Source organism: Cherax quadricarinatus, chromosome 32, assembly GCF_038502225.1.
Source record: "Cherax quadricarinatus isolate ZL_2023a chromosome 32, ASM3850222v1, whole genome shotgun sequence".
In the NCBI taxonomy this organism is placed as follows: domain Eukaryota; kingdom Metazoa; phylum Arthropoda; class Malacostraca; order Decapoda; family Parastacidae; genus Cherax; species Cherax quadricarinatus.
The window spans coordinates 13502512-13528559 of NC_091323.1; the positions used below are offsets into that span (position 1 = coordinate 13502512).

At 40.0% G+C, this 26048-nt stretch overlaps 1 protein-coding gene across 3 annotated transcripts in view; it reads left to right on the forward strand.

Annotated features, from left to right (window-relative positions):
- Lis-1 (LisH and WD40 domain-containing Lis-1) overlaps nucleotides 1–26048 on the forward strand; it is a 101905-nt gene that overhangs the window by 69081 nt on the left and 6776 nt on the right. For all 3 annotated transcript variants that reach the window (XM_053779023.2, XM_053779025.2, XM_053779026.2), the window contains 3 exons: nucleotides 8084–8258; nucleotides 13728–13863; nucleotides 22378–22533. In XM_053779023.2, the coding sequence (XP_053634998.1) occupies nucleotides 8084–8258; nucleotides 13728–13863; nucleotides 22378–22533 (467 nt within the window). The remainder of the gene's footprint in view (nucleotides 1–8083; nucleotides 8259–13727; nucleotides 13864–22377; nucleotides 22534–26048) is intronic.

Here is a 26048-nt window from a genome sequence, read left to right on the forward strand (position 1 = left end):
CTCTTGGGAGATTTTGAAGAGAAGTTGCAGAGATTGGTGGATGAATTTGGTAGGGTGTGCAAAAGAAGAAAATTAAAGGTGAATGCAGGAAAGAGTAAGGTTATGAGGATAACAAAAAGATTAGGTGATGAAAGATTGAATATCAGATTGGAGGGAGAGAGTATGGAGGAGGTGAACGTATTCAGATATTTGGGAGTGTACGTGTCAGCGGATGGGTCTATGAAAGATGAGGTGAATCATAGAATTGATGAGGGAAAAAGAGTGAGTGGTGCACTTAGGAGTCTGTGGAGACAAAGAACTTTGTCCTTGGAGGCAAAGAGGGGAATGTATGAGAGTATAGTTTTACCAACGCTCTTATATGGGTGTGAAGCGTGGGTGATGAATGTTGCAGCGAGGAGAAGGCTGGAGGCAGTGGAGATGTCATGTCTGAGGGCAATGTGTGGTGTGAATATAATGCAGAGAATTCGTAGTTTGGAAGTTAGGAGGAGGTGCGGGATTACCAAAACTGTTGTCCACAGGGCTGAGGAAGGGTTGTTGAGGTGGTTCGGACATGTAGAGAGAATGGAGCGAAACAGAATGACTTCAAGAGTGTATCCGTCTGTAGTGGAAGGAAGGCGGGGTAGGGGTCGGCCTAGGAAAGGTTGGAGGGAGGGGGTAAAGGTGGTTTTGTGTGCGAGGGGCTTGGACTTCCAGCAGGCATGCGTGAGCGTGTTTGACAGGAGTGAATGGAGACAAATGGTTTTTAATACTTGACGTGCTGTTGGAGTGTGAGCAAAGTAACATTTATGAAGGGATTCAGGGAAACCGGCAGGCCGGACTTGAGTCCTGGAGATGGGAAGTACAGTGCCTGCACTCTGAAGGAGGGGTGTTAATGTTGCAGTTTAAAAACTGTAGTGTAAAGCACCCTTCTGGCAAGACAGTGATGGAGTGAATGATGGTGAAAGTTTTTCTTTTTCGGGCCACCCTGCCTTGGTGGGAATTGGCCAGTGTGATAATAAATAAAATAATATATATGTTCGAAACACTGGCTCGTAAGATGTATATATATGACCAAAACAGTCAAAGGGTTAATATAAGAACATAAGAAAGGAGGAACACTGCAGCAGGCCTGTTGGCCCATACTAGGCAGGTTCTTTACAATTCATCCCGCTAACAAAACATTTGCCCAACCCAATTTTTAATGCTACCTATATGAAATTCAAATCATGGTAGCATAGAATATTGGTCATCATTAGCATAATTACTAGGCATGGATAGCTGTGCTGACAGACCAAAGTAAATCATAAATCTACAGTTCTTTGTCACTCTACCAAACACCTTCAGGTATGGGCCAATGGACTTGCTGTGGTGCCATTACTTTCTTCTGAAATTGTTGGGTGACTAGGACCTGCCAAGCAAGGGTCAGTAGGCATAATACAGCCCTCATCTCTCCTTTCATAATGGGTGGGTACTCGAGTAGGACCTTCACAGCATGAGCAGGTGTGCCTACTGCAGTACTGCTTTATTCTCATAGTCATCAAATGTTTGGGTTGACTGTTACGAATAATGTAAAATTTTCGGAACTTTATTTTTTTTTCAGTACTTTTTAGTTTCAGCTAGAATATATTTGGGGTTAGAACTATTTGACCCCTCTTAAAGCTCCTCAAAATTAGAATAGACTTGTACATGAGATATATGAAAATAGTTTTTTTGTTTTTGCAAAAAGTCTGGGAGTTGATTTATACAAGATTTCGAGTTGTTCTAGTGCTTTTGAAATCTTAACACCCAAAATGTTCTTGTCAGCCACCCACAACTTCTTTTAACTTCACAATATACTTAGCCTTTTAAATCTGATGATAAACAATTTCCTGTAATGTGCATTAACCCTCTTGCACCAGAAGCAGTTCAAATGTTTATAGTGTGTAGTTGTAAGAGAGTTCAAAATTGTAGCAGCCTGCAGCTGCTTAGCATAGTATGCATGCAAGTAAGGGTTTTTTCAAATATATTGTAGCATGTAATGAAAGTAGTTTGTTAGATTATGTATTTGTGGATAAAAGGTTGATGGGTAGGCTCCAGGATGTACATGTTTTTATATAAAGGGGCAACTGATATATCGGATCGTTATTTAGTTGTAGCTACAGTTAGAGTAAGAGGTAGATGGGACAAGAGGAAAATGGCAACAACAAGTAAGAGGGAGGTGAAAGTGTATAAACTAAGGGAGGAGGATGTTCGGGTGAGATACAAGCAACTATTGGCAGAAAGGTGGGCTGGTGCAAGTATGAGTAGTGGGGGGGGGGGGGTTGAAGGTGGGTGGAATAGTTTTAAAAATGCAGTATTAGAATGTGGGGGCAGAAGTTTGTGGTTATAGGAGGGTGGGTGCAGGAGGAAAGAGGAGTGATTGGTGGAATGATGAAGTAAAGGGTGTGATAAAAGAGAAGAAGGTAGCTTATGAGAGGTTTTTTACAAAGCAGAAGTGGTATAAGAAAAGTAGAGTATATGGAGAGTAAAAGAAAGATGAAGAGAGTGGTGAGAGAGCGCAAAAGGAGAGTGGATGATAGTGGGAGAGGCACTGTCAAGAAATTTTAATGAAAATAAGAAAAAAATTTTGAGTGAGTTAAAGAAGTTAAAGCATAGGGAATGAATGGATTTGTCAGTTAAAAACAGAGTAGGGGAGTTAGTAGGAGATGGAGGTATTGGATAGATGGCGAGAATATTTTGAGGAACTTTTAAATGTCGATGAAGAAAGGGAGGAGGTAATTTCATGCACTAGCCAGGGAGGTATACCATCTTTCAGGAGTGAAGAAGAGCAGGATGAGAGTGTGGGGGAGGTGCGAGGCATTACGCAGAATAAAAGGGGGTAAAGCAGCTGGAACTCACAGGATCATGACAAATGTTAAAAGCAGGGGAAGATATTTTATTGGAGTGGTTGGTATTTTTGTTTAATAAATGTATGAAAGAGGGGAAGGTACCTAGGGATTGGCAGAGAGCATATATAGTCCCTTTATATAAAGGGAAGTGGGACAAAAGAGATTGTAAAAATTATAGAGGAATAAGTTTGCTGAGTATACCAGGAAAAGTGTATGGTAGGATTATTATTGAAAGAGTTAGAGGCAAGACAGAATGTAGAATTGCGGATGAGCAAGGAGGTTTTAGGGTGCGTAGGGGATGTGTAGGGGATGTGTAGATCAGGTGTTGACATTGAAGCATATATGTGAACAGTATTTAGATAAAGGTAGGGAAATTTTTATTGCATTTATGGATTTAGAAAAGGCATATGATAGTGGATAGGGGAGCAGTGTGGCAGATGTTGCAAGTATATGGAATAGGTGGTAAGTTACTAAATGCTGCAAAGAGTTTTTATGAGGATAGTGAGGCTCAGGTTAGGGTGTGTAGAAGAGAGGGAGACTACTTCCCAGTTAAAGTAGGTCTTAGACAGGGATGTGTAATGTCACCATGGTTGTTTAATATATTTATAGATGGGGTTGTAAAAGAAGTAAATGCTAGTATGTTTGGGAGAGGGGTGGGATTAAATTATGGGGAATCAAATACAAAATGGGAAGTGACAGTTACTTTTTGGTGATGATACTGTGCTTATGGGAGATTCTAAAGAAAAATTGCAAGGGAGTGTGTGTAAAGGTAGAAAAGTTGAAAGTGAACATAGAAAAGAGTAAGGCGATGAGGGTATCAAATGACTTAGATAAAGAAAAATTGGATATCAAATTTGGGAGGAGGAGTATGGAAGACGTGAATGTTATTCAGATACAGTGGTCCCTCGTTTTTCGTAATTAATCCGTTCCTGGAAGTGTGACTATTATCGAAATTGACGATTTTCGAATCCATTTTCCCGATAAGAAATAATGTAAATTCAATTACAGTGGACCCCCGCTTTACGATCAGCTCCCAATGCGACCAATTATGTAAGTGTATGGTAGAGTTATTATTGAAAGAATTAAGAGTAAGACGGAGAATAGGATAGCAGATGAACAAGGAGGCTTTAGAAAAGGTAGGGGGTGTGTGGACCAGGTGTTTACAGTGAAACATATAAGTGAACAGTATTTAGATAAGGCTAAAGAGGTCTTTGTGGCATTTATGGATTTGGAAAAGGCTTATGACAGGGTGGATAGGGGGGCAATGTGGCAGATGTTGCAGGTGTATGGTGTAGGAGGTAGGTTACTGAAAGCAGTGAAGAGTTTTTACGAGGATAGTGAGGCTCAAGTTAGAGTATGTAGGAAAGAGGGAAATTATTTCCCAGTAAAAGTAGGCCTTAGACAAGGATGTGTGATGTCACCGTGGTTGTTTAATTTATTTATAGATGGGGTTGTAAGAGAAGTAAATGCTAGGGTCTTGGCAAGAGGCGTGGAGTTAAAAGATAAAGAATCAAACATAAAGTGGGAGTTGCCACAGTTGCTCTTTGCTGATGACACTGTGCTCTTGGGAGATTCTGAAGAGAAGTTGCAGAGATTGGTGGATGAATTTGGTAGGGTGTGCAAAAGAAGAAAATTAAAAGTGAATACAGGAAAGAGTAAGGTTATGAGGATAACAAAAAGATTAGGTGATGAAAGATTGGATATTAGATTGGAGGGAGAGAGTATGGATGAGGTGAATGTATTCAGATATTTGGGAGTTGACGTGTCAGCGGATGGGTCTATGAAAGATGAGGTGAATCATAGAATTGATGAGGGGAAAAGGGTGAGCGGTGCACTTAGGAGTCTGTGGAGACAAAGAACTTTGTCCTTGGAGGCAAAGAGGGGAATGTATGAGAGTATAGTTTTACCAACGCTCTTATATGGGTGTGAAGCATGGGTGATGAATGTTGCAGCAAAGAGAAGGGTGGAGGCAGTGGAGATGTCATGTCTGAAGGCAATGTGTGATGTGAATATAATGCAGAGAATTCGTAGTTTGGAAGTTAGGAGGAGGTGCGGGATTACCAAAACTGTTGTCCAGAGGGCTGAGGAGGGGTTGTTGAGGTGGTTCGGACATGTAGAGAGAATGGAGCGAAACAGAGTGACTTCAAGAGTGTATCAGTCTGTAGTGGAAGGAAGGCGGGGTAGGGGTCGGCCTAGGAAAGGTTGGAGGGAGGGGGTAAAGGAGGTTTTGTGTGCGAGGGGCTTGGACTTCCAGCAGGCATGCGTGAGCGTGTTTGACAGGAGTGAATGGAGACAAATGGTTTTTAATACTTGACGTGCTGTTGGAGTGTGAGCAAAGTAACATTTATGAAGGGTTCAGGGAAACCGGCAAGCCTGACTTGAGTCCTGGAGATGGGAAGTACAGTGCCTGCACTCTGAAGGAGGGGTGTTAATGTTGCAGTTTAAAAACTGTAGTGTAAAGCACCCTTCTGGCAAGACAGTGATGGAGTGAATGATGGTGAAAGTTTTTCTTTTTCGGGCCACCCTTCCTTGGTGGGAATCGGCCAGTGTGATAATAAATAAATAAATAAATATTTATGTAAGTGCATTTGTATGTGTATGTTTGGGGGTCTGAAATAGACTAATCTAATTCACAATATTCCTTATGGGAACAAATTCGGTGAGTACTGGCACCTGAACATACTTCTGGAATGAAATAATATCGTAAACCGGGGGTCAACTGTATTTCGTTCCAGACACCCAGAGGTATCAACAAAAAATTTTTTTTTAACCTTAAAGATAGATTTACATGCACAAAAGAATGAACATTCAACATGACAGTTACCTTTATTGAAGGCTGTTGTTGATGAATGGAAGACAGGGAGGAGGAGAGTGGGAAGAGAGGTTATTGTTTGGAAGGGAAATCCCCCTCCAAATGGACTCTAGGTCACTTCATGGGTCACTTCCCTAGCTTAAATATAGATTTACTTGCAGAAAAGAATACCAATTAAATGTAAAGCACTAATAAAATGTAAATGAACACTGGTAATAGGGGTAGTTTGAGTGGAACGGTCTGCCTAGTAGGGTGATCAAAGCTAAAACATTGGGTAGTTTCAAATTTAGGTTGGATAAATAAATGAGTGAGAGGGGTTGGATTTGAGTCGGACCTGCACCTGAGCTTATTGCTTGGGTAGCACTTGTTATGTTAGTCGGTTGGATTTGTGAAGGACCTCCCTAGTATGGGCCAACAGGCCTATTGCAGTGTTCTTCATTTCTTATGTTCCTATGTTCTAAAAGCTATGACTTGGGTAGTTTCAAATTTAGCTTGGATAAATACGTGAGTGAGAGGGGTTGGATTTGAGTCGGACTTGCACCTGAGCTTATTGCTTGGGTATAATAAAAAAATATGTACAGAAAATTTAAGAATTGACACATTAGTCTTGTTAATTAAATACACAGTGGAGATCACCTAATATTTTTTTGTCTTGTACAATTTTTGTTGCAATTTTATAACTGTAGTGTGAGTGTTGCTCTGGCAAGACAGTGATGGAGTGAATGATGAATATTATTTTTTTTTTTTACCCTACCTCAGTGGGAAATGGCCTGTGTGTTAATAAATAAATAATTTTTTTTGTAGGCTGTATCCTTGTATTGTACCTTTTATTACAATTTGTTTACATGATAGATTTAGAGGACAAACCAATATATTCATGACATTTTGTTTATTTAAAATACTACTTAATTTCAGGTTTTGCAGCTCCTGAATAAAATAACTCGGATTAAATCAATATTGTAAGTCAGTGATTTGATTATTAATATATTCAGGAGTCTAATACAGTAAAAAATGCCATTTATGATATTGGATGTATCAACAAAATTGTGATCGTGCAAAAGAAGAAAATTAAAGGTGAATACAGGAAAGAGTAAGGTTATGAGGATAACAAAAAGATTAGGTGATGAAAGATTGAATATCAGATTGGAGGGAGAGAGTATGGAGGAGGTGAACGTATTCAGATATTTGGGAGTGGACGTGTCAGCGGATGGGTCTATGAAAGATGAGGTGAATCATAGAATTGATGAGGGAAAAAGAGTGAGTGGTGCACTTAGGAGTCTGTGGAGACAAAGAACTTTGTCCTTGGAGGCAAAGAGGGGAATGTATGAGAGTATAGTTTTACCAACGCTCTTATATGGGTGTGAAGCGTGGGTGATGAATGTTGCAGCGAGGAGAAGGCTGGAGGCAGTGGAGATGTCATGTCTGAGGGCAATGTGTGGTGTGAATATAATGCAGAGAATTCGTAGTTTGGAAGTTAGGAGGAGGTGCGGGATTACCAAAACTGTTGTCCAGAGGGCTGAGGAAGGGTTGTTGAGGTGGTTCGGACATGTAGAGAGAATGGAGCGAAACAGAATGACTTCAAGAGTGTATCAGTCTGTAGTGGAAGGAAGGCGGGGTAGGGGTCGGCCTAGGAAGGGTTGGAGGGAGGGGGTAAAGGAGGTTTTGTGTGCGAGGGGCTTGGACTTCCAGCAGGCATGCTTGAGCGTGTTTGATAGGAGTGAATGGAGACAAATGGTTTTTAATACTTGACGTGCTGTTGGAGTGTGAGCAAAGTAACATTTATGAAGGGATTCAGGGAAACCGGCAGGCCGGACTTGAGTCCTGGAGATGGGAAGTACAGTGCCTGCACTCTGAAGGAGGGGTGTTAATGTTGCAGTTTAAAAACTGTAGTGTAAAGCACCCTTCTGGCAAGACAGTGATGGAGTGAATGATGGTGAAAGTTTTTCTTTTTCGGGCCACCCTGCCTTGGTGGGAATCGGCCGGTGTGATAATAAAAAAAAAAAAAAAAATATTCCCCGTTATTATTTTGGAGTCAAGTGTCAGCTTAAGACCACAAATAAATTTAGAAGGTTTAGTTGGCTAAAGGTTTCTATAATTTTTTTTTTATAAAGCAGCTGTAAATGTTGCAGTTTGGTGGATTATCTGAATTATGTTGTGTGTGCACCCCTGGAAAAATTGATACGAGTGAGGGTGAATGTGTCCCCTTGAGTTGGCCTGCCTTGGTGGGAAACAACACATGCATGCTTTAGTTAAATTACACAAAACATGAATTGAATAAAGTTTGGGAAGAGGAATAATGATTGGAGCTTTCAAGCCATAAAGCATTGTGTGTACGGTAGGGCTTGATAGAATGTACAAAAAATTTCATTACGTAAATTTTATTTTAAATATTATTACTGTAAATGCTTTTTTCATTTTCCTCCAGTCTCTTGTAGTGCTGATATGTCAATCAAACTGTGGGACTTCTCATCATACGAGTGTGTCAAAACGATGCATGGCCACGACCACAATGTGTCCTCAGTCACTTTCATGCCCTCCGGAGATTATCTCTTGAGCTCCTCCAGAGATAAGACCATTAAAATGTGGGAGGTGGCCACAGGGTAAGGAGTGCATTTGGGGTCATAGTTTTCACCTTAAATTATTAAGTTGATATTTGAAATGATCAACAGTTTGAAAATACACAAATACTATTTGCAGTAAGTTAAGCACCTAATATGCAGTTAAGACTAATTTTGCCATGGAAATTTGAATTGGCATTTTATATTTGCTGCTAATACAGTACCCACAAAAATTATGTTGCCCTTCCTTTATTATTAAGAAAATTGTTGAAAAGCAATATAAACATTGAACAAAAACTGTAATACCTTGTACTGACATTAATATGTTGTTAGTCTCTCTGACCTTGATGACCATTTGAAGCCATTTGGGCTTTCACTCAGATTTCTGAAGTAATCAGTGGATAACTGATTGACCCAAATGTCCTTGATCTCTTGCTGCAGGCACAACATAGATTAAATGTGGCGAGATTCCATCTTTTTCATATTCAAGGTATTCTCAACAGGATTGAGGTCTGGACTATTCCCTGGCCACTGTAAAACCTCAGTATTTTTCTCTGCAAGCTTCTTGGTTATTTTTTTGTGCTTTGTGACAAGGGGCACTATCATGAACACGTGGTGCAGCCATGAATTTCAAAAATATTTAGTAGGCGGTTGTCGAGAACTGAGAGATAGCGCTCAGCATTCATTGTAATGTTCTGGCAAAGGCAATACATATCCCCACGACCAAGTAAACCATTAGAGCAACCTCTTTATTGTGCTCACTGTGTACGCAGGGTCACACCTTCTGATGGAGGAGAGGCACCTCGCCCTACTTTAATCACTTGGATGCACTGAAATGTGTGTTCATCTGACCACGAATTTTCTGGTAATCAATACTCTATTGCACATATTTTCTGGAAAACTGCAGGTGTTCCTTTTTAGGGACTGGTGGCCTGGTGGCTAAAGCTCTCATTGCACATGGCAAGGGTCTGGGTTCGATTCCCAGCCAGGGTAGAAACATTGGGCGTGTTTCTTTACAGCTGTTTGTGTTTACCCATCAGTACAGTGGGTACCTGGGTGTTAGTTGTCTGGTGTGGGTTGCATCCTGGGACACTGACCTAATTTGCACGATATGTTCAGCATAACAAGCGGCTTTCTGTATAGTAGCATGTCATTGATGTCAGCTAGGCATGTATACCATGTACATGTACTTGTAGTAAATAAAATTATTATATTAATATGGTACGTTAAGTAGTGGTTTCCTTGCAGCACAAAAAACTTCACAGTGAATGCCGACTGCTACATCACTGTTCTCGAGGACAACCTGCTAAATATTTTTGCAATTCATGGCTATACCACCTTTATGCATGATAGTGCCCCCTGTCACAAGACCAAAAAAATAACGAAGTTGTTTGCTGAGAAAAAAAAATTGAGGCATTACAGTGGCCAGGGAATAGCCCAGACCTCATTCCTGTTAAGAATGCCTGGAATTTAAAAAAAAATGGAATACTGTCATATTTCGTCATGTGCCTGCAACAGATCAAGAACATTGGGGTCAACCCGTTACCAATTGATTGTTTCAGGAATCCGAGTGAAAGCATGTAAAAATGATTTCATATGGTCATCAAAGCCAATGAGGAAACAATATTAATGTAGGTATCAAGTATTTACATTATAGTTTTTGTTCTATATTGTTTATACTCCTGCTTTTTATAGGGTTTTATAATAAATTGAAGGTCTGGAATATTTAGTGGCACTTTGAACCAAGTGAGAGAGTAATTGTGGTAGGGGACCTGAATGCTAAAGTAGGAGAAACTTTTAGAGAGGGTGTGGTAGGTAAGTTTGGGGTGCCAGGTGTAAATGATAATGGGAGCCCTTTGATTGAACTTTGTATAGAAAGGGGTTTAGTTATAGGTAATACATATTTTAAGAAAAAGAGGATAAATAAGTATACAAGATATGATGTAGGGCGAAATGACAGTAGTTTGTTGGATTATGTATTGGTAGATAAAAGACTGTTGAGTAGACTTCAGGATGTACATGTTTATAGAGGGGCCACAGATATATCAGATCACTTTCTAGTTGTAGCTACACTGAGAGTAAAAGGTAGATGGGATACAAGGAGAATAGAAGCATCAGGGAAGAGAGAGGTGAAGGTTTATAAACTAAAAGAGGAGGCAGTTAGGGAAAGATATAAACAGCTATTGGAGGATAGATGGGCTAATGAGAGCATAGGCAATGGGGTCGAAGAGGTATGGGGTAGGTTTAAAAATGTAGTGTTAGAGTGTTCAGCAGAAGTTTGTGGTTACAGGAAAGTGGGTGCGGGAGGGAAGAGGAGCGATTGGTGGAATGATGATGTAAAGAGAGTAGTAAGGGAGAAAAAGTTAGCATATGAGAAGTTTTTACAAAGTAGAAGTGATGCAAGGAGGGAAGAGTATATGGAGAAAAAGAGAGAGGTTAAGAGAGTGGTGAAGCAATGTAAAAAGAGAGCAAATGAGAGAGTGGGTGAGATGTTATCAACAAATTTTGTTGAAAATAAGAAAAAGTTTTGGAGTGAGATTAACAAGTTAAGGAAGCCTAGAGAACAAATGGATTTGTCGGTTAAAAATAGGAGAGGAGAGTTATTAAATGGAGAGTTAGAGGTATTGGGAAGATGGAGGGAATATTTTGAGGAATTGTTAAATGTTGATGAAGATAGGGAAGCTGTGATTTCGTGTATAGGGCAAGGAGGAATAACATCTTGTAGGAGTGAGGAAGAGCCAGTTGTGAGTGTGGGGGAAGTTCGTGAGGCAGTAGGTAAAATGAAAGGGGGTAAGGCAGCCGAGATTGATGGGATAAAGATAGAAATGTTAAAAGCAGGTGGGGATATAGTTTTGGAGTGGTTGGTGCAATTATTTAATAAATGTATGGAAGAGGGTAAGGTACCTAGGGATTGGCAGAGAGCATACATAGTTCCTTTGTATAAAGGCAAAGGGGACAAAAGAGAGTGCAAAAATTATAGGGGGATAAGTCTGTTGAGTATACCTGGTAAAGTGTATGGTAGTTATTATTGAAAAAATTAAAAGTAAGACTGAGAATAGGATAGCAGATGAACAAGGAGGCTTTAGGAAAGGTAGGGGGTGTGTGGACCAGGTACAGTGAAACATATAAGTGAACAGTATTTAGATAAGGCTAAAGAGGTCTTTGTGGCATTTATGGATTTGGAAAAGGTGTATTACAGGGTGGATAGGGGGGCAATGTGGCAGATGTTGCAGGTGTATGGTGTAGGAGGTAGGTTACTGAAAGCAGTGAAGAGTTTTTACGAGGATAGTGAGGCTCAAGTTAGAGTACATAGGAAAGAGGGAAATTATTTCCCAGTAAAAGTAGGCCTTAGATGGGGTTGTAAGAGAAGTAAATGCGAGGGTCTTGACAAGATGCGTGGAGTTAAAAGATAAAGAATCACACACAAAGTGGGAGTTGTCACAGTTGCTCTTTGCTGATGACACTGTGCTCTTGGGAGATTCTGAAGAGAAGTTGCAGAGATTGGTGGATGAATTTGGTAGGGTGTGCAAAAGAAGAAAATTAAAAGTGAATACAGGAAAGAGTAAGGTTATGAGGATAACAAAAATATTAGGTGATGAAAGATTGGATATCAGATTGGAGGGAGAGAGTATGGAGGAGGTGAATGTATTCAGATATTTGGGAGTGGACGTGTCAGTGGATGGGTCTATGAAGGATGAGGTGAATCATAGAATTGATGAGGGGGAAAAGGGTGAATGGTGCACTTAGGAGTGTGTGGAGACAAAGAACTTTGTCCTTGGAGGCAAAGAGGGGAATGTATGAGAGTATAGTTTTACCAACACTCTTATATTGGTGTGAAGCATGGGTGATGAATGTTGCAGCGAGGAGAAGGCTGGAGGCAGTGGAGATGTCATGTCTGAGGGCAGTGTGTGGTGTGAATATAATGCAGAGAATTCGTAGTTTGGAAGTTAGGAGGAGGTGCGGGATTACCAAAACTGTTGTCCAGAGGGCTGTGGAAGGGTTGTTGAGGTGGTTCGGACATGTAGAGAGAATGGAGCGAAACAGAATGACTTCAAGAGTGTATCAGTCTGTAGTGGAAGGAAGGCGGGGTAGGGGTCGGCCTAGGAAAGGTTGGAGGGAGGGGGTAAAGGAGGATTTGTGTGCGAGGGGCTTGGACTTCCAGCAGGCGTACGTGAGCGTGTTTGATAGGAGTGAATGGAGATGAATGGTTTTTAATACTTGACGTGCTGTTGGAGTGTGAGCAAAGTAACATTTATGAAGGGGTTCATGGAAACCGGCAGGCTGGACTTGAGTCCTGGAGATGGGAAGTACAGTGCCTGCACTCTGAAGGAGGGGTGTTAATGTTGCAGTTTAAAAACTGTAGTGTAAAGCACCCTTCTGGCAAGACAGTGATGGAGTGAATGATGGTGAAAGTTTTTCTTTTTCGGGCCACCCTGCCTTGGTGGGAATCGGCCAGTGTGATTAAAAAAAAAAAAAACTGTGTTTTTATTAATGCCTTACTTTTACAGAATCTCTACAAAACTTCTATTTTTCTTTTTGGTGTGAAATTTTATGCAATATCTATTATGTATTTAAATTGTTTCAGAAGTTCAGTAAAAACATCATTACTCACTTGAACTTTATTTATAAATAAGAATAGAATTGACCTTATTATATTATGATTTTTTGAAATCCCATGAGGTAATTGAACCTTTTACTTAAAATTAATTTACTGTATATTTTAGCTTTTCAAACTGTTGTACCTACACACCCCTTACCTTTGCTCTTGGACTGTCTTGTACTGTCAGACTCGTGTACACTGTAAAAGGCAAACATGGGTAGATTGTATAAAGTAATTACCCTATACAGTGATTTATTATTTTTAGAGAGCTTACTTATGAACTTGTGTATTGTTATGGTTGTGTTTAACTCTCCAACCACCCTGTATACAATTATTGTTATTTCATTAACTTGATGAATTGCTTCATTTATTATATAACTAAAAACTAATTTTTTCTTCACCGTTTGAAATACACTATTTTATTTAAAATGATGTTCACCAGCCACTGAACATTATTTACACATGCCAGTAATCTCCACATACGTATATCTAGGCACCTATTATTTTTTGCTGTTCCACTTTGTTTATACTAGGGCATACATAGAACTATCTTAAGTCTTCCCACCCCCCTCCTCTTCCTTTCCTACAAATTTGGATATGTCATTTCTCAAAGCTCAACTTTTATATGTTTCTCCTTGTACTTTATTTTGACTTTTCATATTCTGTTGATTAAAAATTATTTACTGGTATAGTATATAAATTTTAAATTAATCTTTGATCTTGGGCGTGTATGCTAATACTATAGGATTATTATTTGTAATTAACATTTCATTGTATGCATCAATGTGTGTGAGAATATATATGGTATGATGAATTTGTAAACAAAATGTATTAGCTGTATCACTGTTTGTACTTAATGGAGCTTTGCTCTGTATAAGGTGACACTGAAGGTCATTCCACCCTTGTGGCAGATACTGTGTTAAGACTTTTACTGGGCACCGAGAGTGGGTGAGGATGGTGCGAGTGTGCAGTGACGGCTCTCTCATTGCCTCCTGCTCCAACGACCAGACAGTACGTGTGTGGCTTTCTGCTACCAAGGAGTGTAAGGTAGGGTATTTCACAAAATTGTACGTAATATAGGGAAGGGCTTTTTAAGGGCATTGTCCTTGGAATTAAAGTAGGCTCCCACTTACATGGCAGGTTAGGTTCCAGGCTACTGCCGTAAAGTGGACCCCCATCCCCTTTGTAAATGCATGTAACTACTAGATAACAAGTGTACACTAACATATATTAAGTTAGCAATAGAACTAGGCATTAAAAACAATAAAAAAGTAAAATACACAGAGTACACTCATTACTTACCTTAAAATATTTGTAGTCTTAATGTAAGGTGAAATGAGTAGTATATTTTGTTTTAGAAAGACACGTAAGCAAACACTATGACATATTTATTAGAAAACGTTTCGGTTCTGGGACCTTGATCAAGGTCCCAGGAGCAAAACGTTTTCTAATAAATATGTCGGTGTTTGCTTACGTGTCTTTCTAAACCAACTTGTCGGTATTTATTACCAAGGTTTATACCAGTATATTTTGTAGGAAGTCAGGTGTGGTAGGTATGGTGGCCAGGCCACCCCACCCCACCCACACAATATACTATGACATTTAAAGTGTCCCAGAGAGAGAAAATGTGTAAACAGTTCACTCATTACTTAAAATATTTATAGTCTTAATGTCGGGTGAGAGGTGAGTAAATGTGATAAAACGAATAAATGAGAGAGAGGGGGGGCAGAGAGAGGGGGGGACAGAGAGAGAGAGGGGGGACAGAGAGAGAGGGGGGACAGAGAGAGAGAGAGGGGGGGGGGACAGAGAGAGAGAGAGAGGGGGGACAGAGAGAGAGAGGGGGGGACAGAGAGAGAGAGAGGGGGACAGAGAGAGAAGGGGGGACAGAGAGAGAGAGAGAGGGGGGGACAGAGAGAGGGGGGGACAGAGAGAGAGGGGGAGGCAGAGAGAGGGGGGACAGAGAGGGGGACAGAGAGAGAGAGGGGGGGGGACAGAGAGAGAGAGGGGGGGAGGGAGAGAGAGAGAAAGAGAGAGAGGGGGGACAGAGAGAGAAAGAGGGGGACAGAGAGGGGGGGGACAGAGAGAGAGAGGGGGGGGACAGAGAGAGAGAGAGGGGGACAGAGAGAGAGAGAGAGAGAGAGGGGGACAGAGAGAGAGAGGGGACAGAGAGGAGGACAGACAGACAGAGAGAGAGGGAGGGAGGGGGGAGGACAGAGAGAGAGGGAGAGAGAGGGGGGGGCAGAGAGAGAGAGAGAGAGAGAGAGAGAGAGAGAGAGAGAGAGAGAGGAGGACAGACAGACAGAGAGAGAGAGAGAGGGAGGGAGGGGGGAGGACAGAGAGAGAGGGAGGGGAGGACAGAGACTGAGTATGCAAACAAAAAGGATGAATGCGTCTGGTTTTGGTCCATAAACGTTTGTATTATACCATAATACAAACACTACATTGTGTACAAGTTGTCTCCACATTGATACAGTAGAATAAATAAAGGAACGCTCCCATTCTCATGTAACACCATTTTTAGAAGAAATGACGCTCTGAGTGAAGGCATACAAAAGGAATAATTTTCTACAGTTACCCCCAGTAATACTATAGTGTACACAGTTGATGTTGGATGAGAGAAAACGTAATTCTTGCCATCACTCCTCCAAGTCTCCTGGCTACCATATCTCATATTTGTTAATTTATTCTACTGTGGGGTGTATTTATAATGTTTATATGTTATGTTGTATGTTTATTATATAATTTTGAAAAAATATCATAGATGGATTAACGAAAATGTGTGTAATAACTTAATATACGACATTTAATGTGCCTCAGTGATTGTTATTAAGTATTATTATTATTATTAATATGGCGTCCTTGAGACATAAGATACACTGATTTTAATGTGTACCTGCATGCCATCACAGTATGTAAGTTTACTTAGATACAGGTACACATAAGTATAATTATCATAGTATATATAAAATATATATTATGAACGAGAAGAAGCTGGATGTCCTGGTTTTAACTGAAAGAAAGCTGAAGGGGGTGGGAGAGTTTCAGTGGGGAGAAATAAATGGGATTAGGTCAAGGGTTTCAAATAGAGTTAGAGCTAAAGATGGAGTAGCAATAATGTTGAAGGATAAGTTATGGCAAGAAAAGAGGGAATATAAATGTCTAAATTCAAGAATTATGTGGAGTAAAATAAGAGTTGGATATGAAAAGTGGGTTATAGTAAGTATTTATGCACCTGGGGAAGAGAGAAGTAAAGAGGAGAGAGAGAAAGATTTTGGGAAATGTTGAATGCATGGGGAGTTTTGAACCAAGTGTGAGAGTACTTGTGGTTGGGGATTTCAATGCTAAAGTGGGTAAAAATGTTGTGGAGGGAATAGTAGGTAAATTTGGGGTACCAGGGGTAAATGAAAATGGGGAGCCTTTGAGCTGTGTCTTGGAAGAGGTTTGGTAATAAGTAATACATATTTTATGAAAAAGAGGATAATTGAGTATATTTTTTTTTTTTTTTTTTATTATCACACTGGCCGATTCCCACCAAGGCAGGGTGGCCCGAAAAAGAAAAACTTTCACCATCATTCACTCCATCACTGTCTTGCCAGAAGGGTGCTTTACACTACAGTTTTTAAACTGCAACATTAACACCCCTCCTTCAGAGTGCAGGCACTGTACTTCCCATCTCCAGGACTCAAGTCTGGCCTGCCGGTTTCCCTGAATCCCTTCATAAATGTTACTTTGCTCACACTCCAACAGCACGTCAAGTATTAAAAACCATTTGTCTCCATTCACTCCTATCAAACACGCTCACGCATGCCTGCTGGAAGTCCAAGCCCCTCGCACACAAAACCTCCTTTACCCCCTCCCTCCAACCCTTCCTAGGCCGACCCCTACCCCGCCTTCCTTCCACTGCAGACTGATACACTCTTGAAGTCATTCTGTTTCGCTCCATTCTCTCTACATGTCCGAACCACCTCAACAACCCTTCCTCAGCCCTCTGGACAACAGTCTTGGTAATCCCGCACCACCTCTTTACTTCCAAACTACGAATTCTCTGCATTATATTCACACCACACATTGCCCTCAGACATGACATCTCCACTGCCTCCAGCCTTCTCCTCGCTGCAACATTCATCACCCACGCTTCACACCCATATAAGAGCGTTGGTAAAACTATACTCTCATACATTCCCCTCTTTGCCTCCAAGGACAAAGTTCTTTGTCTCCACAGACTCCTAAGTGCACCACTCACTCTTTTTCCCTCATCAATTCTATGATTCACCTCATCTTTCATAGACCCATCCGCTGACACGTCCACTCCCAAATATCTGAATATGTTCACCTCCTCCATACTCTCTCCCTCCAATCTGATATTCAATCTTTCATCACCTAATCTTTTTGTTATCCTCATAACCTTACTCTTTCCTGTATTCACCTTTAATTTTCTTCTTTTGCACACCCTACCAAATTCATCCACCAATCTCTGCAGCTTCTCTTCAGAATCTCCCAAGAACACAGTGTCATCAGCAAAGAGCAGCTGTGACAACTCCCACTTTGTGTGTGATTCTTTATCTTTTAACTCCACGCCTCTTGCCAAGACCCTCGCATTTACTTCTCTTACAACCCCATCTATAAATATATTAAACAACCACGGTGACATCACACATCCTTGTCTAAGGCCTACTTTTACTGGGAAAAAATTTCCCTCTTTCCTACATACTCTAACTTGAGCCTCACTATCCTCGTAAAAAACTCTTCACTGCTTTCAGTAACCTACCTCCTACACCATACACTTGCAACATCTGCCACATTGCCCCCCTATCTACCCTGTCATACGCCTTTTCCAAATCCATAAATGCCACAAAGACCTCTTTAGCCTTATCTAAATACTGTTCACTTATATGTTTCACTGTAAACACCTGGTCCACACACCCCCTACCTTTCCTAAAGCCTCCTTGTTCATCTGCTATCCTATTCTCCGTCTTACTCTTAATTCTTTCAATTATAACTCTACCATACACTTTTCCAGGTACACTCAACAGACTTATCCCCCTATAATTTTTGCACTCTCTTTTATCCCCTTTGCCTTTATACAAAGGAACTATGCATGCTCTCTGCCAATCCCTAGGTACCTTACCCTCTTCCATACATTTATTAAATAATTGCACCAACCACTCCAAAACTATATCCCCACCTGCTTTTAACATTTCTATCTTTATCCCATCAATGAATGTTTTCATATATTTGGGAGTTGACGTGTCAGTGGATGGATTTATGAAGGATGAGGTTAACCATAGAATTGATGAAGGAAAAAAGGTGAGTGGTGCATTGAGGTATATGTGGAGACAAAAAACATTATCTATGGAGCCACAGAAGGGAATGTATTAAAGTATACTGGTACCAACACTTCTATGGGTGTGAAGCCTGGGTTGTAAATGCTGCAGCGAGGAGGCAGTGGAGATATCCTGTCTAAGGGCAACGTGTGGTGTAAATATGCAGAGATTTCGGAGTGTGGAAATTAGGAGATGTCGAGTTAATAAAAGTATTAGTCAGAGGGCTGAAGTTGGGTGGTTGAGGTGGTTTGGTCATTTAGAGAGAATGAAGCAAAGTAGAATGACATAGAGAGCATATAAATCTGTAGAGAAAGGAAGAAGGGGTAGGGGTCGTCGTCGAAAAGGTTGGAGGGAGGAGGTATAGGTGGTTTTGTGGGTGAGGGGCTTGGACTTCTAGTAAGCATGCGTGAGCGTGTTAGGTAGGAGTGAATGGAGATGAATGGTATTTGGGACCTGACTAACTGTTGGAGTGTGAGCAGGGTAATATTTAGTGAAGGAATTCAGGGAAACCTGTTACTTTTTATATAGCTGGACTTGAGTACTGGGAATGGGAAGTACAATGCAGGCACTTGAAAGGAGGGGTTGGGATATTGGCAGTTTGGAGGGATATGTTGTATATCTTTATATGTATGTGCTTCTAAACTATTGTGTTCTGGGTACCTCTGCAAAAAGTAATTATGTATAAGTGAGGTGAAAGTGCTCAGTGATGATAGGTTAGGTTAGTGAGTGAGTGAGGTGAAAGTGTTGAATGATGATGTAAGTATTTTCTTTCTTTTTGGGTCATCCTGCCTCAGTGGGAGTCGACCGACTTGTTGAAAAAAAAATATAAAATATGAAATAACTTTAAAACACTTGAAATTTTGGAAAGTTTCCAGACATAATGGAGAGAGAGAGAGTGCTCACGGAGAATGTAGGCAAACCGGCTGGGGCACGGTGACCGTATTAGAAAGTCAGGTGTGCAGGAGTTGTATTATGAATTTTGGTCATAATTTGCAATGTCCGTATTAACGGAATGCTGTAAAGCGAAACACCGTAAAGCGGGGACCTACTGTATTTGTTAAGCTTGTTTAAATTTTGCCTTATATTGCAATATGTTCTGTGCATTTCCACAGGACTGGTGACTTCATTTTTTTTTTTTTTTTGTGAATTAAAATGGCAACATTTTGGCATATCTGTTTATAAATACATGTACCATATTTTACAGCATTGTAGATTATTTTTTTCCCCAAAAATATATCTTGAAAATCTGCCCAGTATCTTGGAAGTCGAAGGCTACATAGGCCTCAACCTAAGACTAGAGAAGTGTTTCCATCTAAGTTCCTTTATATGACTCAGTAATGAATCGTGTAAACTAGTCTTGTATAGATAATGAATTAACAATAATAAATAATCATAAAAGTTTGTTGTAAATAGTCGATTGGGTAGTTCTTAGTGCTCATTCGATAAAATGGAAGCCATACTACCAAAATAGCTAAGAATTTGGTTGACTGGAACTATGTAATTAACCTAAAATAGGACTCAAAGTGAGCAAAATTGCCAATGTGTAAATATCGACACAGCAAAATTTGCGAAAGCATAATTTCATAAGTTTCCTATCAAATTTTGTACTTTTTGTTTTATTACCTTCAAAAAAAGATTCTATCATTTCATAAGAAAAACTTCACTAAGTTTTTTTGGAAAATTCTTGGACACTGGACACTTTTCAGATTGGGGTCTGGATACTTAATAAAGGGTTAAAAATAGTACAAAATAATCTTTGTAGACATTCATGGCACAAACATTTCCTCTGTTCATTAATCACGTTCCCAGGCCTCTCGTATTCCATTATGAATTTACAATCACACACAAATTGAAGATTTATTCTATTTCTTGGATAATAAAATATAACCAAGAAGGACTGGTCTTGGTTTACAGTATCCCAATAATTGAATCAGACCTATTAAAAACCCATAAAACAGACTGGGGGGTAAAGGGGGGGGGGGTACCTTACCTGTCCTGGGAGAAATCGGATATTTCTGCTATTTTGAACCTAATTTCAAGTTACTTTCAGTCCTGACATTAACTAATATCATATCTATTTTAGTAAGATGTCTTTCATTCTTTCAAATATTGACAAGAAAGTCGGTAAAACCCTAACTACCATCCTAGAAAACTTGGTTGCTGTTTTAAGCCAAACACATGGTCAGAGTTTTGCTTTCCCCATGCCCTGTATGGGCAAAATTTTTTTTTTATGCTGGGCTTACTTGCCATGCAGACCCATTCTCTCGTATCTCTGAGTGAGCTGGGCTCATGACATAGAACTACATTTAAGGACCTTGGTCTCAATAATATAGTATTACGTGATGGTAACTGAAAGGGTTAAAAAATAAATTTGGGCATTTTGGAGTTGTTTGGAAAATAACTTGTTTTCACCTATATGTTCCTCACTTTGCATAAAACCAATTTTTATAATAACCAGTTTTCAGGAACATATCCTGCACATTGAGAGGTTTTACTGTAATAAAAATAATGCAAGGGCTGGCTGTGGCCACTGAAGCCTGACAGTTCACAAATTAGCCAGGACAATTAGGAAGTTAGGAGGAGGTGTGGGATTACCAAAACTGTTGTCCAGAGGGCTGAGGAAGGGTTGTTGAGGTGGTTCGGACATGTGGAGAGAATGGAGCGAAACAGAATAACTTCAAGAGTGTATCAGTCTGTAGTGGAAGGAAGGCGGGGTAGGGGTCGGCCTAGGAAAGGTTGGAGGGAGGGGGTAGAGGAGGTTTTGTGTGCAAGGGGCTTGGACTTCCAGCAGGCATGCGTGAGCGTGTTTGATAGGAGTGAATGGAGACAAATGGTTTTTAATACTTGACGTGCTGTTGGAGTGTGAGCAAAGTAACATTTATGAAGGGGTTCAGGGAAACCGGCAGGCCGGACTTGAGTCCTGGAGATGGGAAGTACAGTGCCTGCACTCTGAAGGAGGGGTGTTAATGTTGCAGTTTAAAAACTGTAGTGTAAAGCACCCTTCTGGCAAGACAGTGATGGAGTGAATGATGGTGAAAGTTTTTCTTTTTTGGGCCACCCTTCCTTGGTGGGAATCGGCCAGTGTGATAATAAAAATAATAATAAAAATAAAAATAATTACTTAACCCTTAAACGGTCCAAACGTATATGTATGTTCTCTCGTATAGCGCCCCAAATGTATGTCTAAGTTTCATTTGTCATTCATTCAACATTGGCACAATAGGCCTGAGTCTCCTAGACATGAGAGAATGGGTGTGTGCACTCAGTGTGCACCATATGAAAAAAATTGGGGATGCCTGGGTACCACATGCTCTTTTTTCCTATAATTTTTTTTTTTCCTCAAAATATTCAGGGTGCTACGTGAGAGAACCATTTGGGGGTTAACCACACACTACCCAGGGCATGTGGCACTAGTAGTAGTAGCAGCAGCAGTAGCAGCAATGATTTAAGTGTAGCTACATTTTATTGTGCAGCCCTGTATTACCCTTATGGGTTTAGCACTTAGTTATGATTATAATAACAACACACTTTATTGTAGTTAGTCTTCAGCAGATAGCCTTGATGTATGTACAGTTGAACCCAGACATGCAAATCATAATGCTTGTGATCTGATTATACAACCCCTAAATCGTAAAATTGCCATTGGTGTTCATCCAGAATATGCTCATTATAGTTTATGAATGTCTTAATTAAACAGTTTAGAGCAATATTTGAAGAGATGGCTTCAAACAATTAAATGCAGCGTATTGCCAAAAACATGTAAATAATGACGTGTGACAGTTCATATTGTCCTGGACCTCAGGGTTCACCTCGTCTCCAGGACCCTAACCCCTGTAAATTACAAGGTTCATCTGTAGACTGTGAGGTACTTTATCTGCCATTTACATGTATGCTAATCTCTTCTTCCTTCATTTCTTCCCTGCCCCACATGTTTCTCCCCATTTTCACCTTTCTCTCTCCCTATTTTTTACCCCCCCCAATCTTTTCCCTATCTCCATCACCTTCATTATCCCCATCTCTTCTAACTTCTACATCCATAATTTGCTGCCTTGTTTGTTCCTATTGCTCTTGTTTATGCATTTTTAAAGTTACTTAAAGTGTCATTAGAAGATTATGATGAACATTAACATCCTAAGAAAAGGAGTTTCTTTCCAGAATGAATCCGATATATAAATACTGTATTGATGTGACATGCATATATAGATGTGTTGATCACTTTCTCATTCTACTCCTCTAGGCAGAATTGCGGGAGCATGACCATGTAGTAGAGTGCATTGCGTGGTGTGAAGGCACTGCCTCTGCAGCTGTGAATGATGCAGTTGCAACAGATAACCGCAAGCCCAACTACCAGGGCCCTTTCCTGATATCTGGCTCAAGAGACAAGACTATCAAGGTGAGATTCTTTTCTTGAGTGGATTTTCTAACATTTAGTTGGACAGCTTAGGCAAGATACTTTACCAAGTGCTGTTTGGATGTCTTAATTTTTTTTTTTTAACACGTCGGTCGTCTTCCACCGAGGCAGGGTGACCCAAAAGGAAAGAAAATCTCCATAAAGAAAATACTATCATCATCATTCAACACTTTCACCTCACTCATACATATTCACTGTCTTTTCAGAGGCACTCAGATTCGACAGTTCAGAAGTCCCTCCAAACTGCCAGTATCCCAAACCCCTCCTTTAAAGTGCAGCCATTTTACTTCCCATTTCCAGGACTGAAGTCTGGCTAACCAGTTTCCCTGAATCCCTTCACAAAAATTTACCCTGCTCACACTCCAACAGCTCATCCAGTCTCAAAAACCATTCATATCCATTCACTCCTATCTAACACACTACACATGCTTGCTGGAAATCCAAGCCCCTTGCCCACGAAACCTTTACCCCCTCCCTCCAACCTTTTCGAGGAGGACCCCGCACCCCGCCTTCCTTTCCCTACAGATACATGCGCTCTCCAAGTCATTCTACTTTGATCCATTCACTCTAAATAACCAATCCACCTCAGCAACCCCTCTTCATCCCTCTGACTAATACTTTTAGTAACTCCACACCACCTAATTTCCACACTATGAATTTTCTGCATAATATTTACACCACACATTGCCCTTAGACAGGATATCTCCACTGCCTCCAACCACCACCTTGCTGCAGCATTTGCAACCCAAGCTTCACACCCATATAAGTGTGTTGGTACCACTATACTTTCGTACATTCCCTTCCTTGCCTCCATAGATAACTTTTTTTGTCTCCACATATACCTCAATGCACCACTCACCTTTTTTTTCCTTCAAGAATTCTGTGGTTAAACTCATCCTTCATAACCTATTCGCTGACAGGTCAACTTCCAAATATCTGAAAACACTCACTTCTTCCATACTCCCTCTCTCCAATGTGATATCCAATTTTTCTTTATCTAAATCATTTGATACCCTCATCACCTTTCTCCTATCTATGTTCACTTTCAACTTTCTACCTTGACACACCCTCCCAGACTCGTCCACTAACCTTTGGAACTTTTCTTGAGAATCTCCCATAAGCACAGTATCGTCAGCAAAAAGTAGCTGTCAACTCCTGTTTTGTATTTGATTCCCCATAATTTAATCCCACCCCTCTCCCAAACACCCTAGCATTTATTTCTTTTACAACCCCATCTATAAATATATTGAACAACCATGGGGACATTACACATCCCTGTCTAAGACATACTTTTACCAGGAAGTACTCTGCCTTTTTCCTTCACACCCTAACCTGAGCCTCACTATCCTCATAAAAACACTGCAGCATTTAGTAACTTACTACCTATTCTATATACTTTCAACATCTGCCACATTGCTCCCCTATCCACTCTGTCATATACTTTTTCTAATTTCATAAATGCAATGAAAACTTCCCTACCCTTATCTAAATACTGTTCACATATATGCTTCAATGTAAACACTTGATCTACACATCCCCTACTACTCTAAAGCCTCCTTACTTATTTGCTATCCTACTCTCTGTCCTACCTCTAATTCTTTCAATAATAACCCTACCATACACTTTACCTGGTATATTCATTAAACTTACTCCCCTATAATTTTTACAATCTCTTGTTCCACTTCCCTTTATATAAAGGAACTATACATGCTCTCTGCCAGTCCCTAGGTACCTTCCCCTCTTTCATATATTCCTTAACCCCTTGACTGTCACCACCCCCAATCCTGAGGTGTCTCCTGGTGTCGCAAAATTTAAAAAAAAATAAAAATAAATTTTTTTCTTATGAAATGGTAGAGAATCTTTTCCCGATTGTAATGACACCAAAAAAAAAAAAAAACGAAATTTGATGGAAAACTGACGGAATTATGCTCTCGCGAAGTTAGCGACCTTGGCGATATTTACAAATCGGCGATTTTGCCCACTTTGAGCCCTATTTTCGGTTAATTCCGTTGTTCCAGTCGACCAAACTCATAGCTATTTCTTTAGAATTCCATTTTTTTCTATCGATTGAGTACAAGAAACTGGCCATTTACCGATTTCAACTACCCAATAATGTGGTCAGAAATTTGCTATTTGGCCCATTTCACGAAAATTAAAAAATATGACAATTTCAAAATAAGGTCCAGAATGAAAGATGCAGACATTCCTGGCTCTAAAATAACATTTTCTTTGTTCATCAGTCATGTCTCCAGGCCCCTCTGATATTACTCTTGCTTTCTATTTTTAAATTTTATTCAAACAAAAATTAGAAGACTTACTATTATGCAGACTACTGCAATACTGTAATAATTGTATAAATAACATCAACCCATTCATGACTGCATATTAGAATGGCTAGTTGGACATTTATTGGACAATGACATCATTTGTTTACTTTTGAACATTGGCAAAAATCAAACATTTCCCCTACTTTGAGCTCCATTTCCAGGTTCTTTTTATAGTAAAATCAATCAAAATCACCTCTATTTCTATAATATGTTTTCCATTCTATCAAATGAGACCAAGAAAACGAGAATACAACCATAAATACTATACGAAAATAGACCACAAAGTCGGGATTTTAATTAAAAAAAATGGTAGTTTTTTTTTTATTATTATGCACTGCGTGCTCCAGGATTTTTTTTTATATGGTGCATACTGACCATAAGCCATGCGTGTTGTAAAAGTCAACTAAAATGCCGGGAACAATGGGCTAGTAACCCCTTTTCCTGTAAAGATTACTAAAAAGAATAAGAAGAAGAAAATTGTCAAAGTGGGAAGTCTGAATGTGCGTGGATGTTGTGCAGATGATAAGAAAGAGATGATTGTGGATGTTATGAATGAGAAAAAGCTGGATGTCCTGGCTTTAAGTGAAACAAAGCTGAAGGGGGTGGGAGAGTTTCAGTGGAGAGGAATAAATGGGATTAGGTCAGGGGTTTCAAATAGAGTTAGAGCTAAAGAAGGAGTAGCAATAATGTTGAAGGATAAGCTATGGCAGGAAAAGAGGGACTATAAATGTATTAATTCAAGGATTATGTGGAGCAAAATAAAGATTGGATGTGAAAAGTGGGTTATAATAAGCGTGTATGCACCTGGAGAAGAGAGAAGTGTAGAGGAGAGAGAGAGATTTTGGGAAATGTTGAGTGAATGCGTGGGGAGTTTTGAATCAAGTGTGAGAGTAATGGTGGTTGGGGATTTTAATGCTAAAGTGGGTAAAAATGTTATGGAGGGAGTAGTAGGTAAATTTGGGGTGCCAGGGGTAAATGTAAATGGGGAGCCTTTAATTGAGCTATGTGTTGAAAGAAATTTGGTAATAAGTAATACATATTTTATGAAAAAGAGGATAAATAAATATACAAGGTATGATGTAGCACGTAATGAAAGTAGTTTATTAGATTATGTATTGGTGGATAAAAGGTTGATGGGTAGGCTCCAGGATGTACATGTTTATAGAGGGG